The following is a 19323-nucleotide window of genomic DNA, read 5'->3' as shown; positions in this document are numbered from 1 at the left end:
GTGTAATACCACATCCCTTTTTGTGATGCCACGGCTCCTTCCCATAAGGCCACACACCCTTTTTGGCGCACGGCTACGCCGAGCAAAGGTCCCCCTGCTATTATGTCTGGATCTGGGACCACCCATTACGATAATTCTAGATTCGCCTATGATCACTATATTAATAAAACTGTTGAATACGTTTGAAATAACCACTAAAAAATTTAGATCTTCTAATAAAATTTCCTTAAAATATTATATCAGTTTTGTGTTTAATGAGGGATTGTACCTTGGAGGTCAACAAAAATATGCATAGTCTATGTAGCTACATGTATTCCCTGACATAGGTAGGTACAGTACATACAGTAATCATACAAACAGAAATCTATATATAACTTTTATTCACATACAGTAAGGAGGCAGGGCAGGTGCCTACATCATAGCAATACTGGCACTGCTGCCACACTTTTAGTTCTCCACATTGTACTCTGTATGGGGTATTCAGAGCACTCTCGTGCTGGGACCAGTTCAGTACCTCCCTCCCATGGATCTCCGGTGATTACGGTAACAAGACAGGCGCACACGATGGCACAGACGAAGCTCAGAGCGGGGCAGGGGAAGCGTACTAAGATGAATACGGTAACAGCTGAAGCGGTGTCAGAGCAGGGAAGCCGCCGCTGTCCCCGCCCCCTGTGTTGGCCGCTGCTGCTATGCAATCCCGGGGCCGTTCTGCGCTGCACGGGGGTGAGGAGGAGCGCGGCTGCCCCGGAGGAAGCAGTTAGGGGCAGTAGACACTTCTGCCCGAGCAAGCGCAACACCAGCCCCCCCACACCTAACACCCACAGCTGGGGCACCACAGGCCGCTGCACGCCGGACCCGGAAGCACAACAGCGAGTGGCGGCCGTTAGTGCTGCTGTGTGCGGGCGCCGGGGATGGGGGACCAGCAACAACACACGCAGGACGTGCACTCAGCCGGCAGCGAGGAGGACCAGGACGGGGGGGAGGAGGAAGAGGACGGTAGCGGGGGCAAGAACGGGGGGGCGCTACAGCCGAAGCCCCTGTGCCTGCGCGGTATGACCGGGGTGCCGGACTCCCAGACAGTGGGCTGCTCGGAGCAGCGTCCCGAGGAGAGCACAGACCGGGTGCCGCGGGGGCCCACCCCCACAGACAGGGCAACAGAGAGCGAAGAGACGGGGCCCTGGAGGTACTCGGTGACGGGCAGCTCCGGGGGGCACAAGCCCAAGAAGAGGTGCAGCGTGTTGTGCACTGTGTACTGCGTGGAGAGCGAACTGACTGGCGAGCTGCCCCCCTTGTACCCGGCGGAGCAGCGCAGGCTGTCTGACACCGGCTCCCGGAGCTCCCAGTGGGGGACGGGCGAGCTCCCCCTCAGCCCGGCCAGTCTGGAGCTGTCCCCCTTCCTGATCAGCAGCCTGGCCGATGCGGGCAGCCATAAGGTGGTGATGAGCTGCCGTGTGTGCCTGGAGAACAAGTCGCTGAAGCCGCTGCTGTGCTGCAAGAAGGCGGTGTGCGAGGAGTGCCTGAAGCGGTACCTCAGCTCCCAGGTACGTCCCGGCGGCCCCTTGCTGCAGGCAGGAGTCCGGTGCTGGAAGGTAGCACGCAGCCTGGGTGCCCGGGGCTCCTGTCTGGGGTTTCTATCATAGTTGTGGTCAATCAGCCCAAATGGGTCTGCAATGTCACTGCAAGGGCAGCCACTGTGCTCATACGGCGTCCTTATTCTGAATGTCTGTGCAGATTTTAAATGACACACAGAGCAGTCACAATACTGGGAAAGACGCTGTCATGCACTTAGATCTGTTTGGCAGTACGGGCGATGTAATGGTTAGCATTACTGCCTCACAGCACTGAGGTCATGGGTTCAATTCCCGCCATGGAGCTAATTGTGCAGAGTTTGTATATTCTCCCCGTACTTGCGTGGGTTTCCTTCGGGTACTCCGGTTTCCTCCCACAAGCCAAAAACATACTTGTAGGCTAATTTGCTCCCAACAAAAAGTAACCATAGCCTGTGTGTACCTGTACATGTGGTAGGGAATATAGATTGTAAGCTCCACTGGGGCAGGGACTGATGTGAATGTTCAAATATGTTCTGTAAAGAGCTGCGGAATATGTGCGCTTTATAAGAAACTGTTAATAAATAAATAAATAATGGTACCAATAGATTTCAGGTCAGCACTGCAATCCTTCCAAGTCACACAGAAAAAGTTGTAAATGCAGTACACCTGCACAATGTTACTAAAGTACTCAATTTAGCACATAATACCTAATGTGCTAAATAGAGTACTTTGGTAACACTGTGATCTTTAGGACCCCCTTCCTCCCCTCTGCTTTGGGAACAGGGTCACTCACTTCCTGTGTGCCTGGTTGCTTTATCTTCACTCGGAGCTAAGAAAACAACCTGTCCAAGTCACACAGCAGGGTCTGAGATAAGGGGAGAGAGAGGATGTGGGCATTTATTTTCTCAGCCAATGTGTGTGTTCACTCTAGGGTTCATAGTCTTGGTTGCTAGCTGTCAGTAACTGTCGGCCCTCCATTTCATGTAATTAAAAGTAATATAGAGGAATGATGATGCCCAGTGGGTGTTCCTGAACTACCTTTTGGTATGGGTCCAAAAAGGATTACTATGTTCTCTTCCTAGAAATGTATTTTCACCTATATTACATGGTATTTTCTTGATTTGCTTTTTAAATAATGTTTAAGCTTAAGTATGTATTTTTAGAATCTTTTTTGGGTACCTGTTTCCTAGCACGGCGCCCATCTCGTTAATTGTATGCCTTAACTTTAAGGCACTTAAGGTATACAATCAACGCGATGGACCCGATTTTCTGTCAATCACCAACTAAATTGCCGGTGAAAGACAAAATCGGGTTGATCGCGGATGCGACCGACGCAATCAACCCGATTTTCCCATAGGGAACAATGTTAAATTATTTTTAAAGTGAAAATCGGGTTGATCGCGTCGGTCGCGGGCCATTATAATAGCCTGTGATGCGATCAACCCGATTTTACATAGGTTATAATGTGAAATGCCCAATTTCACATTGAATATGGTTAAAAGGTATGTTTAATGCCCCCCCCCCATTGTTAACGCCACCCCACTATTGACGCCAACCCGAAGCGTGGCGAGCGGCGGCGGTACGCGTCCTCTGACCTTTTCATAACCCTACTATCCACGTCGGTGTGGAGTTGATTTTATATAGTGTGGCGAGCCCCGCAAGGGGACGCGGATACTTGTGAAGCCTGCGAGGGGACGCGGATACCTGTGAAGGTATCAGCGGGGCTCGCCGCGCTCGCCACACTATATAAAATCAACTCCACGCCGACGTGGATAGTAGGGGTATGAAAAGGTCGGAGGACGCGTACCGCTCGCCACGCTTCGGGTTGGCGTCAAGTGGGGTGGTGTTTACAATGGGGGAGGGGCATTTGAAACATGAGGGGGGTTTATTAAAAAGGGGGGATTTGGGGCTTTTTACATTGAAATCAATGTAATATTGGGTCTCAGGGACCATTTTACATTGATTCCAATGTAAAAATCGGGTCGATCGCTATTTGGTTGGCGATGCGATGCGATCGACGCAATTTTTCCGACCCAATGGATACAATCAAAATCGGTGGCGCCGTGCTAGGAAACAAGTACCCTTTATTGCTTCAGGGTGTTGTCATGTTGGAGGCAAGTTTGAGGTTATCGGTTTTACTATTATTCCTTAGTTATCAACATGCAAATGTCACTTTCAGCATATCTCAGCTTGCCACCTGCAGGGGGTGCTAGGTGAAATGCCTGCATCAGCAGCCGATCGCTCCCAATAGGCGCTACAATTGAATAGCTCTATTAGGCACCATCTGCTTGCTGCCGGTGGACTTACGTTTACATTTCCCCCTAAAAATTATATATAAAAAAAATACAAAGATATTCTAAATATATATTGTATTATATTCATTTTTAGAGCCAAACCTCTAAAGTATGAGAGGTACACTCCTCTTACAACCATTACTGTACATCTCTGATCGAAACTCCAGATTTCTAGTAGGAGTAATTGAACAGCTTTGGGCAATTCAACAGGGAGCGACTTGCCCAAGGTGGTATTTACCATGTATCTTGGTATGATTTTGTTTGGTTTAAAAATTTACTTCCTGCATATGACATAAGCTGTGTTTAAAGTGAGCCACTCTATTCGTTGTACTACATGACACCTGAACAGATGGATCTGAGTACTGTATATCCCTTACACATTCCCAGACCTTCCAACAACTGTTTCAAAGTGTGTGTTGGGAGCATACAGCAGTCAGCTGGTTTTTAAAGTTTGCTTATGTGGTACTTGTTTCCTAGCAGGGCGCCCACTAAGCTATTTGCTTAGTGGGCTATTCTGCCTAGTGAAATCGCATCGCATGGCTTCTTGAGCCTTGTGATGTGTGTGATGCGATATCAGTAGTTAATTTAGTTAATTTATTCACTGCACTCTGAGTGAAATCGTATCGCACATCGCATGAGATGTGAGATGCGATCTTAGTAGTTCAAAAACAGCACCACTCTCCACGTCACCCCGAAGCGTGGTGAGCGGCGGTGGCAAAACACATCCTCCGACCTTTTCATACCCCCACTATCCACGTCGGCATGGACTTGATTTTATATAGTGTGGCAAGCGCGTGTGATTTCCCCGGCAGCTCCCCGGGAGGGGTCACACATGATTAGACTTTTTATGTGCCAAGTTTTACATATGATAAATCGCCATGTGATTTATCATATGAAACTCCCAAGGAGGGGCAGGGGGAGAGCCGGGCAGAATCAACGGGCGAGGGACATTGGGGAGCTGGGCATGATAAGCTGTCAAATAGGCAGCAGGCGGGGAGGCGCTGGAGACCCAGGCAGGGGTCACAGAGGCAGCGCACGCGGGGACGCCGGTGAACCGACGAGGGAGCTGGGCAGGAGGATCGGGGACTCACTCTGCAAGGAAAAAAAAACATTACAAATGAATGGGCAGCAATTGCTGATTGGCTGAGAGCTCTCTTTTTCCCTTGCAGAGTGAGTCATCCATCCTCCTGCCCAGCTCCCCCATCGGTTCACCGGCGTCCCCCCACGCGCTGCCTCTGTGTCCCCTGCCCAGCTCTTCCAACGCCCCCACTGCCCGCTGCCTATTTGACATCTTACCATGCACAGCTCCCCCCCTGCAGCTCCCCAGCATCTGCCGCCGCTGAGTCTGCCCGGCTCTCCCCTTGCCCGGCTCTAGCGTCCCCCGCCCGGAGCCTGCGCATAAAATTTAGGAAATCTTATGTGCAGCCGGTCCGACTGCCCGACTCCGGTCCGATGCACACGGGACCGCGCATCTGATCAGAGGGGATGTCAAAACATGCGATTTGGGCCGATTTCATGGCCCGATTCATCCGAATCAGGTGAAGTTGTGCCCAAATCAGATAGTGTATGGGGGCCTTAACTATGCAAATTTCACTTACAATGTCTGTTCACACATGCTCTTTTCTGAAGTGAATTCAACTATATTCTACTGGCATGTTGTCCCTTTCTAGTTCTTTTTTCCCCGGCTTTTGGAAACATTCTGAAAGGTGGAAAAGATGCGGATTGGCGAATAAATGTCTTTTTCCGAGGAAACAGCTTCTATTTCTTAAATCTAGCAGCAGTTTTCTGCGAATGCAGATTCAGTTTTTCAAAGAGCCAAATCTGCAACGGCCATTCCCGGCCGGGATTGAATATGTGCTGGCCGATATTTAAAAGTACTGCAAATATCGACCAGCATTGAATACCCCCTTTTTCTGGAATCCATTGTATATATACCCCCTTTTTCTGGAATCCATTGTATATTTTCAAACTTCTTTATTTAACTCCAGGTTATGTGTTGTCAAATATAGCACATTTCGGCCTATCACTGAGGATGATCAGCCAGATTTTTGAAGCCTATCCAGTCTACTTGATTGTGACAGTCAAGGCCACACACCAAACTTTCAGTTACCTTTTTAAGTCGTTACAGTTTTAAACCTGATAATAGTATTTTTAGATATAGCGTTTACCCTTTTTGTAGTTAATCTCTGTGAGACTTACTTAGTTTACAGCTATTGAATGCAGTGTGCAGTATAATTAAAGAAGCTTAAGTTTTTTTTTTTTTTTGGTTGAATTTATGGTCATCTAATTTTCATAGAATGGGGATTCTGAATACAGTAGTTTTCCCAATACTTCTCTGTTGCTAATGATTGACCACACATTTTGCCTGCCTGAAACAGACTGTGTCCTGCCTTGTAAATATCTCATTCTTTTAAATGGGAATTTCATGGTTTTGGAACTCTGACAACACTTTCTGGTTCAGTCCCTGTAGATATTCTACTAACTGCATCTCCAGACCGAAGTACTGGGAACAATGCAGTTTCCTGTGACTAATTATTGGTTACTTTAAGCTTGTTTCCATGGCCGCCATTACTCTAGGGAGGGGGATGTTCTAACATCCGCACCCCAGCTCCGCCCCCTTCTCTGCACATCACATTCATAATTATCGCATATGCGATAATTATGGCAAAGGACAGCTCTTGCGTTAAGAGCTGTCCTTTGCGGTGAGAGTCGGGGGTCCCGGCGGCTCCCTCCCTTACCCGGCGCTGCTGCGCTGGGCTCTCCTCCTCCCTGCACCCGTGAGAGGATCATAGTGTAGGGAGGAGGAGGTCACAGGTCTCGGCAGCACAGCTCTGTGCTGCCCGGATACTGGTGAGGGGGGGTCGGTACGGGCGGCGGTGGGTCACGTTAGAAGCCCATAGGCTTCTATGGGGTATCGCCAGATTTTTCTGGCAATGCCCCCCGTCGCGATAACCCGGCGGGGGATGCTTGGAGCATCCCAAAATGCGGTAAAATCCTGATAACAGGGTTTTTACCACATTTTTAGTTTAGAGAATCTCCCCCTTTGTGAGTACCTCATTCTAGGTTTAGAAAGGAAGTTTTTCCAAAGGGACCAACCATTTCTTTAGCTTCTCCTATTCCCCCTTATCTTTTTTCATGTTTCCTAGCAAGACTACTGTAGGAAAATGTGTTATTACTCTTATAGGACATGTTTCGGGATTTTTGACTAGCAATGCTCCATGTGGAGCTTTAAATGTAGTGTTCGATGTGATGATGTTACCTCATGTGGCAACATTGCTACTAGCCCATAGGCTTGGATTTCCTGCACACTCCTGGGCTATCCATACCATCCATTTAGACCAGTGGTCAGGGAACTCGGTCCTCATTACCCCACACAGTTCATGTTTTGCTGGTAACCCAGGTGTACTAATTACTCAGACACATTTTACAAGGTCCGCAGGTGGAGTTTATTATTTCACTTGTGATTCTGTGAGGAGACCTGCAAAACATGCACTGCGTGGGGTAATGAGGACAGATTTCCCTGACCACTGCGCTTAAGGAGTACACAGGTTCTGTGACTGATTAAAACCAAGTGAAATGTAGGCTTCATGTAAGGCAGCCACAGAACCTGTGTAATTCATTAGTGTCCTGGTTTAAAATACTATGATTCATGATCAGCTAATTTTTTTTCTTAGAAACCACTTGATTGGGAATGCTGATGGAAACGACTTCAATGGTTTACCTCAAAAGTATTAGGTGTAGTTGCGCAAAGCATCTAAACCCATCTCAAGTACTGATTTGGGCCACTAAACTCTCATTTGGGCTCCCAAGTGCAGACTTATTGCACATTTCTGCCAGTTACCTCGGGAGGCAGCAATCAAAAATTTGTGCTCCTGTGGGCGTTTGCACCTGATCAGAGCAACAGTTGATTTGCACCCACTTGCACCAAATTAATTTAGTGGCGGTTGCAAACAGCTTGGTCACCCCTTTAAGTGACAAAAGGGCTTCCTGTAAAGAAACAAGACTGTTAAACACTCTTATGTTTACTGAACTTGAAGCAGAGTCTATGGTTAGAAGATGAATGTAAGTTCACTAAACCTGTATAATAATGATAACTGTTCTGAATTAGGAGACTAGAAGAATGGCAAATTTGCCCAATACCCAGATCCCCAAATAGCTGTAATGGTCTGTTACTGAGAAAAAACCGGTACCGGAGTAGCTGTTGGGGCGCCTGTGTGAGTTGTAAGGCCAGCAGCAATCTGAAAAAGGGATTGTCAGTCCCTATAGAAGAAATATAATTGTGTGGGTGTAGATTGCACTGAATTGATGGCAGAATAAGGTATATGTTTAAAAGTAATAATAACAACAATTTAATGGGTACATATAACACACTAAAATAGGTGCAGTTGCAATATAGTAGATATAAATAAAAATAGGAAATTTTAAAGGCTGCGTCCAGTTATTGTAATGATATCACCTTAGTTCACAAGTGGATAGGGGGAGGGAGAATGGACGGTGGAAATGTCCTCCAGACAATGGAACGTGGATACCCCTGTGTTGCTTCCTCCAAAACAGATTAAGGGGGTGATGTTCCTACCAGTTGGAATATCTGAAGCCGTGAGGGGGTCCACTCAGTGGCTGACGATAGGTACCTTATATAGGTTGGTTTTCCTTCGGATGGTTGGTACCATAGTCGAGTAGGTGGTAAATGGTCAGTCCTGGTCTGGTTCTCCACTGATGTTCTCGGATGGAAATGGTTCCAGGAGGGAAGCCTGATGTCTGGAACAGCAGCAAGTAGTGTGTGTGTGTGTGGGGGGGGGGGGGGGGGGTGGGTGGCTGGTTGCCTTTCCAACGCGTTTCGCTGCTGGGCGCAGCTTTTTCAAGCCACTGAGTGGACCCCTCACGGCTTCAGATATTCCAACTGGGAGGAACATCACCCCCTTAATCTGTATTGGAGGAAGCAACACAGGGGTAACCACGTTCCATTGTCTGGAGGACATGTGGGTACTTCTGTACTTTCACGGCACCACTAGATAGGACAGATAGGATATCGCAGGCATTGAATGCACTAAAAAATCGGGTGCGACGCGATGCCCGCGATTTCCCATAGGGACCAATGTTAAATTTCTCAATTGACCCGATTTTTCTGTTCAATGCCTCAATTGACACGATTTTTCCATAGGAATCAATGTTAAATGGCCCACAGAGGCCAAATAGGCACCCTCAAGTGTGAAATGGCCCCCACAATTGTTAACGCCACCCCACGATCAACGTGAACCCGAAGCGTGGCGAGCGGCGGCGGTACGCGTCCTACGACCTTTTCATACCCCCACTATCCACGTCGGCGTGGAGTTGAGAATAGAATAGTGTGGCGAGCGCAGCGAGCCACCGAGCCCGAAGCGTGGCGAGCGGACGAGGATACCTGTGAAGCCCGCGAAGGGACGCGTTTACCTGTGAAGGTATCCACGTCCCCTCGCGGGGCTCGCTGCGCTCGCCACGCTTCGGGCTCGGTGGCTCGCTGCGCTCGCCACACTATTCTATTCTCAACTCCACGCCGACGTGGATAGTGGGGGTCGTAGGACGCGTACCGCCGCCCCTCGCGGGCTCGCTGCGCTCGCCACGCTTCGGGTTCACGTTGATCGTGGGGTGGCGTTAACAATTGTGGGGGCCATTTCACACTTGAGGGTGCCTATTTGGCCTCTGTGGGCCATTTAACATTGATTCCTATGGAAAAATCGTGTCAATTGAGGCATTGAACAGTAAAATCGGGTCAATTGAGAAATTTAACATTGTTCCCTATGGGAAATCGCGGGCATCGCGTCGGTCGCGTCGCACCCGATTTTTAGTGCATTCAATGGCCGCGATGCCCGCGATTTCTAGTGGTGCCGTGAAAGTAAAGAAGTACCGACATTTCCACCGTCCATTCTCCCTCCCCCTATCCACTTGTGGACTAATGGTGCCCACAGACACATCAATTATAGTATGCGTTTTGTACTTTTTAAGCACAAATTGCATCTTATGTACAATTATTGGATGGTGTTTATGGGCTTGTGCGATGCGCGTTCCGGGGAGCCCGATATTGTATGTCTAAAAAAGTACGTGCTGCACGTACTTTTTAGACTACATCTGAAATTTAACATTACAAACATGGGTTCATCACATCGCATCGCATGCAACCAAGTGCACATCTCATAGCAAGCTGGAAGAAAAATTGTATAGAACCATTGTACAGACAAAAATGCATAGCACAGTACAATTGTAGCGTCTGTGGGCACCTTAAGGTGATATCATTACAATAACTGGACGCAGCCTTTAAAATTTCCTATTTTTATTTATATCTACTATATTGCAACTGCACCTATTTTAGTGTGTTATATATGCCCAATAAATTGTTGTTATTACAGGTTGAGTATCCCGTATCCAAAATGCTCGGGACCAGGAGAATTTTGGATAACGGATTATTCCGTATTTTGGAATATTTTAATATTTCAATGATGTATTTTGAAGTATCTTGCATGTATGCTGTATAAACACATAATATACACACAAATATATTTTATTACCACATAAAATACACACAAATATATTTTAATTGTTCAAAAAACAAGGTTTCAAAACGTGAAACAAAATGTGTGTACTATCTCAGCACTGAATTTGAATGCCAAGCAATCATTGTCTTGCACATATATAGTGCCAGTTACATATCATGTCCCCAGTGATGCTGTTACAAATGTCCCCAGTGAGTTTTTAGCAAAAAAAAAATTTTTTTTCACTTTCTGGAATGTCCGTATTTCGGAATAATTCGGATAACGGATACTCGGATACGGGATACTCGACCTGTATTACTTTTAAACATATACCTTGTTCTGCCATCAATTCAGCGCAATCTACACAGGTCTGTTACTGGCCTGCTTTCTATCGATAAAAGCTGCCTATTGTCTGAAAAACCAGAGGGGAATTCAATTCTCATTGCGTGGATGTAGCCTTGCTGGTTTCTGCTTACATGTTCCCGAGTTGCGGCACTGTTTCTGGAAGATGTAGTTTATTCAAACGAAGCTATGTGCATTAATTACGATAAGGGGCTTCATCTGGATTAAGTGTCAGGCACTATGAAGTCAATGAAATAACCCGTGAACTATAACTCCATGAGAATTTAATTCCCTGAACAGAGGTAAAGCATGAGGTGACCAGGAAGCTTGAGTTCCTATGTGGGTTCTACTTCTGGGCATGACCTTGCTTTTTATCTGTTATGGGAGGATGCAAGCAAGTTAAACTGCTTTAACCTGTCATTGTGTTGCTAAAATGCCCATCCTCCGTCTGGGTGTATCACAAAGCAAAACCTGTTTTCTTAAAGGACTGCATAAGCTTGTCTATCTTAAGAACACACTTACATTGTTTTGTGTATGGTGTGAGCACAGACAGTGCTGTGGTAATTTAAATGCTTTGTTCTAATAAATACATAGATGAGATTAAACAAAGCTGTTGTAACCTACATAGTTTCTTTCAGAGCAAATAATTGATGTGGGATAGAGGTTAACCAAATAATTTTGTACAGAAACAGGCTGATAGACAAAACTGTACATTTCACAATTTAGTATAATAAAATCCTTAATTTATAAAGCACCATCATGTTGCATTACACTGTACAATGAAGGGCTCATGATACAAATAAGTTGATGACATAACAGAAGTGAAATAGCAAGTGTGGCTTATAGTCAATAATGTGAAAGAGTCTAAATAACGCCTCTCTGGGAGACTTCTAACTAGTTAAAGACGAGAAAAAGTTTAAACCTGAGTTTTTCAAAAAAATGTTCTTTTCCTTTTATTTCCTTCATACTTTGCCATTCCCAATCGCAGTCCATATAGCTGTTAATGTCTGCCGATCGCAGTGGTAGCAGAGCAACGCACCATGCGTTGGTTACACTAATTGGGGATCTATGTCGAAAGGTGTCAACTAACCTAAAAAAACATTTAAAAAAACTCCTGTCGACCTAGACACTTTAGACCTATTCATCCACACCCGGACCAGGTTCATTCTCCAAATATCCCTATACACACAGCACAATTAAACATACTGTATGTACCATATGAGTGTGAATAATAACTGGTGCTTTGGGGTGGAGGCTTAAATAGACCGTCTCGCGTTTGTCAGAGTAACACACTGAACAAGCTGCCCTTTGACTAGCTTGGTCACCAGTGTATAGTCATTGACATGGTCACAGGAATACTTTGCTGATGTAGTTGGTGGAACCACACTTAAAGTGGGTACATACCCAGCTGACAGGGCAGCCAGTGTAATGAGACATGGGCCACCAAGTATGCACTGAACATTATATTGCACAACCACATGAAATATTGTGCATGGCCAGCAGTGGCATAACCCCCGCGGTGGCGGTGAGGTGCTAAGAAGGTTTGGGCGCCCGGGGGGTCTGCGGGGTTATAGGTACCTGCTGCCGTCCGCCTGCCGGTGCTTCTGTCAGGTCTCGGTTCCTGCACCCCCCCCCCCCCCCCCCCGAAAAGTTTACACTCTCCCCTCTTCTTTCCCTGTTGCCGCTGCCGCCACCTCTTAACCCAGACATGCAGATCTGTCGGGTCCCTGGCTCTCCACACTACAGCTGCTAATAAAAAGTGACACCCATACAGCAGACCATTTTCTAAGGTTGCTGTCCTCAAAACTGTCTGCATTGTCGGGGCAGCCGTTTTCATTGCATGCAATAGTTTGCTTCGTCGTCCAATCGGACGGGCAGACCCTTAAAACATCCTGTAGAAACACACATACTCACATTTGACAACTAAACTACACCTACACCTCAGTCACACACACTATACATAAATCAAATTAGACAGCACAGACTGCCTGTGTGTCCTACTCACTTGCTTTTCGACCAAGATGCATTAAAAAAAAAAAAAAAAAAGTTAGCAGATATGTACAGGACCTCGCTGCACACAAAAGTTGAAGTTGATTCACTGGGCCATATTCAATTGATCTTATGTCTAAAGTGACAGTAGATTGCAAGGTGATATTAAGTTGATGTTTTTTTTTTTGCACTGATTACTCTCATTATGGTCTGACCCAACCAAACTGTATATTCATAGAAGACAACCGTGGGGAATAATCACAGGATCCTTTCCATGGTAAAGGGGAAAAAACATTCACTTAATTCATGTGAAGCACAAACTCCAGGAGGTAGATGTATCATTACCCAAGTCTACCATAAAGCACATACTTCACAAAAGCAAATACAGACGGTTCATCAAAGTGCAAACCATTAATATATCTCAAGAATAGAAAGGTCATATTAGTCATTTTGCCAAAAACATCTAAAAAAAACTTAAACCAACTGCATTTTTTGGACAGAGGAAATGAAGATCAACCTGTACCAGAATGGTGGGAAGAAAAAAAATAGAGAGAAGGCTTGGTATGGCTCAGTACATTATCTGTAAAATGGGATACGGTCATTAGGTCTAAAGTAACTAGCGTTATGTGGAAATGGGCAAGGTTGACAGTCAAAAAGGTCGACATCGGGTTATTCACTGCTTTTTAAGCCGACATGTGCCGACAGGTGGTATTTCATGCCCTACCATCTAATAGGGCGTGGAGGGAGAACAAAGTATTGTGCCGAGTGTAGCGAGGCACCGTGCCTGAAGCATGGTGAGGGGATGCGTTGCACTTCGAACTGTGTCCATGTCGACCTAACGCTAGTGTTGACCTAATGTCATGTCGACCTAGACCCATGTCGACCTTGCTGCATGTCGATCTTGTGCAGTCAACCCAATGCTTGTCGACCTAGTTATGGTCGACAACGATCCCAACACCTGTAAAACACAGTGAAAGGCAGGGTGATGGTATAGGCATGCTCAGCTTCTAATAGCACTGGTCACTAACTAAACCCATTTTAACTAATGGGTGTCATGTGAACAGTGCTGCCGTTTGGGTGCCCAAACAGTTAACTTCCCACATTTCTCCTCACCACCCCAGGGTGTGAAAGGGTATTTTGCTATTAAAAGTATTGTACTATTAATTTCTGTTGAAGGACATATGAATTGTACTCCTATCGATATACTATAAGAAAAAAATGTCTTACTATTAATATTAAATGAGGTGTTTTGGGGCTGGACCTGGTACTGGGCATTGACAAAGCGATTGCATGTAATAACCCTTAAGGTCCATACACACTGGGTGATTTTAAGCTGAAAGCAGTTCCGTTTTGTCGTTTGAGTTACTTTTAGCTCAAAAGCCGCAGAGTGTGTATGGGGCAGCGGTGAGCGCTGATGCATGCTCCCGCATCATTGCCGGCGGTTGCCGCTCATCTGCTGGTAATAACAGCAGATGAGCAACAGGGTGGACAGCTTTCCAGCTATTTTCCCCATCATCATTGTCCATGCAGTACGCTGGCCAAAATCGCACAGTGTGTATGGACCTTATGAGTAGTTATTCATTTGACTGTGCGGTATGTGTTGTTGTTGTGGTGTTGTTTATAACATGCAATTTATCACATGTAAAAAAATGGCACATCAAGTCCTAAATTGTATGTGAGCCTCCCGGGGAGCTGCCGGTCGGCTCGGAGGACAATTGGCTCCGACTTGTCCTTAGGACAAGTCTGCCTAATGTATTAAGCCTCTACCATCTCTGATTGGAGGCTATTCCACTTACCCACTACCCTTTCTGTGAAGTAATTCTTTCTAACATTTCCCCTGAACCTACCTCCCTCCAGTTTTAGTGCATGTCCTTGTGTTCTATTACTTTTCCTTTGAAGAAAATTTCCCTCCTGTACTATGTTAAAACCCTTGGTATATTTGAAGATTTCGATCACGTCCCCCCTTTCCCTTCTCTGCTCCAAACTATACATGTTAAGATCTTTTAGTCTTTCCAGGTAAGTTTTGTGATGTAGGCCATGCACCATTTTAGTTGCCCTTCTTTGTACACTCACTTATGTATTTATATCCTTCTGAAGATATGGTCTCCAGAACTGGACACAGTATTTCAGATGAGGCCGTACCAATGACCTATAAAGTGGCTTTATTACTCCTTTTTTTTTTCTGCTATATTCTTATTTTAAGCTCTCAAAGATAATTTCTTTTGATGATGCATTTAATATGCAAAATATATATAGCAATATAATATATCTGAAATGTACATTTAGGGCAGTTACCCACGAGTGCAATATGGATAACTGGTGCAATTATCAGGCACAGTATTTATTTATTGATAGTTTCCTATATAGCGCACACATATTCTGCCGCGCTTTACAGAGAGTAGTACAGGTTGAGTATCCCGTATCCGAATATCCGTTATCCGAATTTTCTCTTTCAATGGTCCTGGTGACACAGCTCAACACTGGGATGTAGGAGGGTCCGAAGGAGCCAGGCACCTATCCTAAAGCTTTAGAGGGTAGGCTCCTCCCCTACTGCATCCCTGGACTCTCCAGTTCGTGTTAGGTGCCCACTGGAGTGGGTGCTATTCTAAAGGGCTGCAGGAGCAGCCGAAGAATTAGAGTAGTTAGGGAATTTTTATTGTTTTATTAACTTTTACCCTAGCTAGGTAGGCACAGTGTGAGGATTCTCATAGTGAATCCTCACACTGCTAGCGCAGCAGGAGCTGACAGAAGCGCGTCCTGTCAGCTCACTGTGAACAGGGGAGACGCTGTCTGGTCTCCCTGTGCAGCGCTTACAGCCTCTTCTAAGAGGCTGCCTGGGCTCCGGAGTATCCTGAAACCGGCTCCACATTTAGGTGGGGATCATGGGGGACAGGCGCTCCGTGATGGCGGCGGCCATTTTATGCGGAGCTTACACGCTGAGCTCCTATATGAGAGGACAGCAGCGTTGTGACAGGCATGTTCCAAGTGATCCCCAGTCGAGGGGGAGACACTGGAACTAGGAAATCCTACCTAAGGAGCGGCTGGCTGGGGGTGGTTGGCGCCAAGAGGTCACGGACCCCGCAGCAGCAGGGACTTGTGGTCTCTTCCTTCACTCTGACTTTGGCGCCTTTCAGAACGCTTGCAGTGGAGCTGAGCTGGCTTACTGATCCTGGCAGAGTGACTTGGATTTCCTGGGCATCGCTTCCCCGCAGTTGAAACCAACAGACAGCTAAGTGACTGGGTGCATTACCTCTGTATAAACGCTTGTACATTGTTTGCACTGTGTATACTGATAGATATACATTTATCACTTGCATCATGTCTGAGCATCAGGCTGTGGTTTTGGGGGAGGGAGCCCTTAGTGCACTGAGCGCGTGCAATGTTTGCACACAAAAGTTTGTCCCTGAGCAGATGGCCAAGGGGGGCTTATGTATTACTTGCGCTGATGTGAGACCCATGGGCAGTGAACCCCATAGGGCAGAGCAGATGGAACCTGCGTGGGCCAGGGCCCTAGGCAGGTCAGTTAACGCTTTGGTGCAGCTTCTGGACAGGCAGAGTGATGGGCTGGTAGAATCACAGAGACCTATGCCATCATCTCAGCAGTCGTCTGGCTCCTTACCTCTTACCCAGGCAGATCCTGCGCTGATTCAGGTGATGCAGGATACTGCTAAAGGGATTAACAGGTTCAGTGAAATGCTGGACAGAATGGATGATGTTGCAGGGACCCCTAGAAGGTCTTATGCTATGCCTACTGTGGTAGATGAGGAGGAGGGAGAATATACTGACATCCCCTGGGATCAGGGTGATGATTTGGAAGAGACCTCTGCTGCTGGTATAGAGGATCTCATTGTAGCTGTGAAGCAGGCTTTAAAGCTGTCTGTGGAGGATATGACTCCTGTGAAAGGTGTTTTTAAGCGACAGCGGAAGGAGGCTGTTACTTTTCCTTCAGATGAGGGGTTACAGGAATTGTTAGAAGGGGCTTGGAAAACTCCTGATAAGAGGCTACAGATGCCTAAGCGATTCCTAAGTCTGTACCCCATGCCAGAGTCTCATGCGGAGCTCTGGGAAAAGGTCCCAGTTGTGGACGCTTCAGCGGCACGTTTGTCCAAGGCTACTGTGTTACCAGTACAGGGCGGTGCAGCTTTCAAAGATTCTGTGGATAAAAAGCTGGAGGGTAACCTCAAGGCTATCTTTGAAGGGGTGGGGTTTACCTTACGGCCCCTTATTGCTTCAGCCTGGGTCTCTAAGGCCATGATAGAGTGGGCTGGTGATTTATGCACCATGCTGCAGGCTGATCCTGGTGCGTTGCTGCTTGCAGAAAAGATTAAGGCTGCTGCAGAATATGCAGTGGAAGCAGAGGAGGAAGCTATTAAAATGGCGACCAGAGTGTCCATAGTCTCCATTAATGCCAGGAGAGTGCTTTGGCTTAAAGCCTGGGAAGCAGACAATGAGTCCAAGAAGTCTCTGGAAACATTAGCCTTCAAAGGAAAGGTACTCTTTGGTACTGAATTAGAGGAGATTATAAAACAGGCCACGGGCGGCAAAAGTACATTTCTGCCGGCCTCCTCAGCAAAGCAGACGTCCAGATTTTCTGCTTTTAGGCCGTCCTTTCGGCCCTCCCCTAGAGGTGGTGCGTCCTTTCGAGGACAGTCCTTCAGGGGAAAGTTTCAGGCCTCTAGGGGCAAAACTCAAAAGTCCAAGTTTGGCTCCTTCCATAAGAAGCCTGCCTCCAAAGGAGAGGACAAACCCTCCGCATGACTGTCAGGGGATAAAGTGATAAAGGTGGGGGGGCGTCTCACACATTTCAGGGACGCATGGGCTTCTCTAGACCAGGATTCCTGGGTCTTAGAGATTATTACCCAGGGTTACAAAATCCCTTTCAGAGGGTTGCCTCCGAAGAGGTTCATACCCACACCCGTGCCGAAACAGGCGCTCCTTCGCACAGCTCTTATGAGAGCGGCTCATTCCCTTTTGGAAAAAGGGGTGGTTATTCCGGTTCCCAGGGCAGAGTGGAAGAAAGGCTTTTACTCCACGCTGTTCCTGGTGCCCAAACCAGACGGGTCTTTCAGACCAATACTAAACTTGAAATCCTTAAATGTCCATCTATGGGTAGACCATTTCAAAATGAAGTCTTTAAGGTCAGTACTCCTGAGTCTGGACCAGGGAGAATTTTTGGCGTCCATGGATGTCCAGGACGCATATCTGCACGTTCCCATCCACCCGGAACATCAGACCCTGTTGAGGTTTGCTATAGGAAACCTGCATTTACAATTCCGGGCGTTACCCTTTGGGCTAGCGACCGCGCCAAGGGTATTCACAAAGATAATGTCAGTGATGGCGGCGGTGCTGAGGCTCAGAGGAATCACAGTAATACCTTATTTGGACGATCTCCTGTTCAAAGCAGGGTCAGCAGCCATGCTTCAGAGTCACTTGGCAGAGGCCATCAGTTTTTTGCAGGCTCACGGCTGGATTTTAATATTTACAAAAATCTCAGTTGGTACCATCACAGAGGCTTCAATTCTTGGGAGTCATACTGGATACCCATCTCCATCGGGTTTTTCTCCCAGAGGTAAAGGCCAGGGATCTGGTCACTCTAGTGCAGGAGATTCTCAGAGCTCCGAGCTTGTCAGTATGGAGGTGCCTCAAGCTCCTGGGGAAAATGGTGGCGTCATTCGAGACGCTTCAATTTGCCAGGTTCCACTCTCGGGTGTTCCAATGGAACATTTTGTCAGCTTGGTCAGGAAACACTCTGACCATGAAGGTGGAGAGGATAGTGCTGTCTTCGGACACTCAAGACTCCTTGAAATGGTGGACAGAAGTAGATTCCCTTCAGTGGGGTCGGTCATTACAGACCTGGGACGGGTTGGTAGTAACTACCGACGCCAGTCTCAGGGGCTGGGGGGCAGTAGTCCTGGATCTCAGGCTGCAGGGCCTGTGGACGGCAGAGGAATCAGCATTACCAATCAACATCTTGGAGCTGAGGGCTGTCTGGAAAGTGATTTCCTTGGCGGGAGACAGGTTACGGAACCTCCCTTTGAGGATTCAGACCGACAATGCCACAGCTGTGGCGTATCTGAATCACCAGGGAGGTACACGCAGCAGATTGGCCATGTGGGAGGTGTCCAGAATCTTCCTATGGGCGGAACAGAATGTTCCTGCGGTATCGGCTATATTCATTCCAGGAGTGGAGAATATAGAAGCAGACTTCCTGAGCAGGGAGGAGCTCAAGGAAGGAGAATGGAGCTTACACCCTCAGGTGTTTCACCAGATCACTGTGATGTGGGGAACTCCGGATGTGGACCTGATGGCATCCAGGTTCAACCATCAGGTGCCCAGGTTTTATGCCAGAACGAGAGATCCGCTAGCAGAGGCAGTGGATGCCATGACTACTCAGTGGCAGGGAGATCTTCTTTATGCATTCCCTCCGGTTCCAATGTTAGCGAGACTTTTGAAAAGGATACAGGACCAGAAGGTTCCGGTGATTCTTGTGGCCCCAGATTGGCCAAGGAGGTCCTGGTACTCAAGGCTTCAGAGGTTGTCTGTGGACTCATGGCGTCTACCTCCGAGACCAGATCTACTAAGACAAGGCCCATTCAGTCACCTGGATTCCGATCGATTGATTTTGACGGCATGGCTATTGAA

The 19323-nt window shown here is 47.1% G+C and overlaps 1 protein-coding gene across 1 annotated transcript in view; it reads left to right on the top strand.

Moving 5' to 3' along the window:
• Positions 1 to 634: 634 nt before the first annotated feature.
• Positions 635 to 19323, top strand: part of RNF217 (ring finger protein 217) — a 74371-nt gene continuing 55682 nt past the window's right edge. The window contains exon 1 of the mRNA XM_083176780.1: positions 635 to 1541. Coding sequence (XP_083032906.1) covers positions 912 to 1541 — 630 coding nt within the window. The 5' untranslated portion in view covers positions 635 to 911. The remainder of the gene's footprint in view (positions 1542 to 19323) is intronic.

The sequence above is a fragment of the Crinia signifera genome, chromosome 3, assembly GCF_055691185.1.
Source record: "Crinia signifera chromosome 3, ASM5569118v1, whole genome shotgun sequence".
In the NCBI taxonomy this organism is placed as follows: Eukaryota; Metazoa; Chordata; class Amphibia; order Anura; family Myobatrachidae; genus Crinia; species Crinia signifera.
The sequence above is the reverse complement of the archived record's forward strand: the minus strand, read 5'-3'. Positions and strand labels throughout refer to the sequence as shown.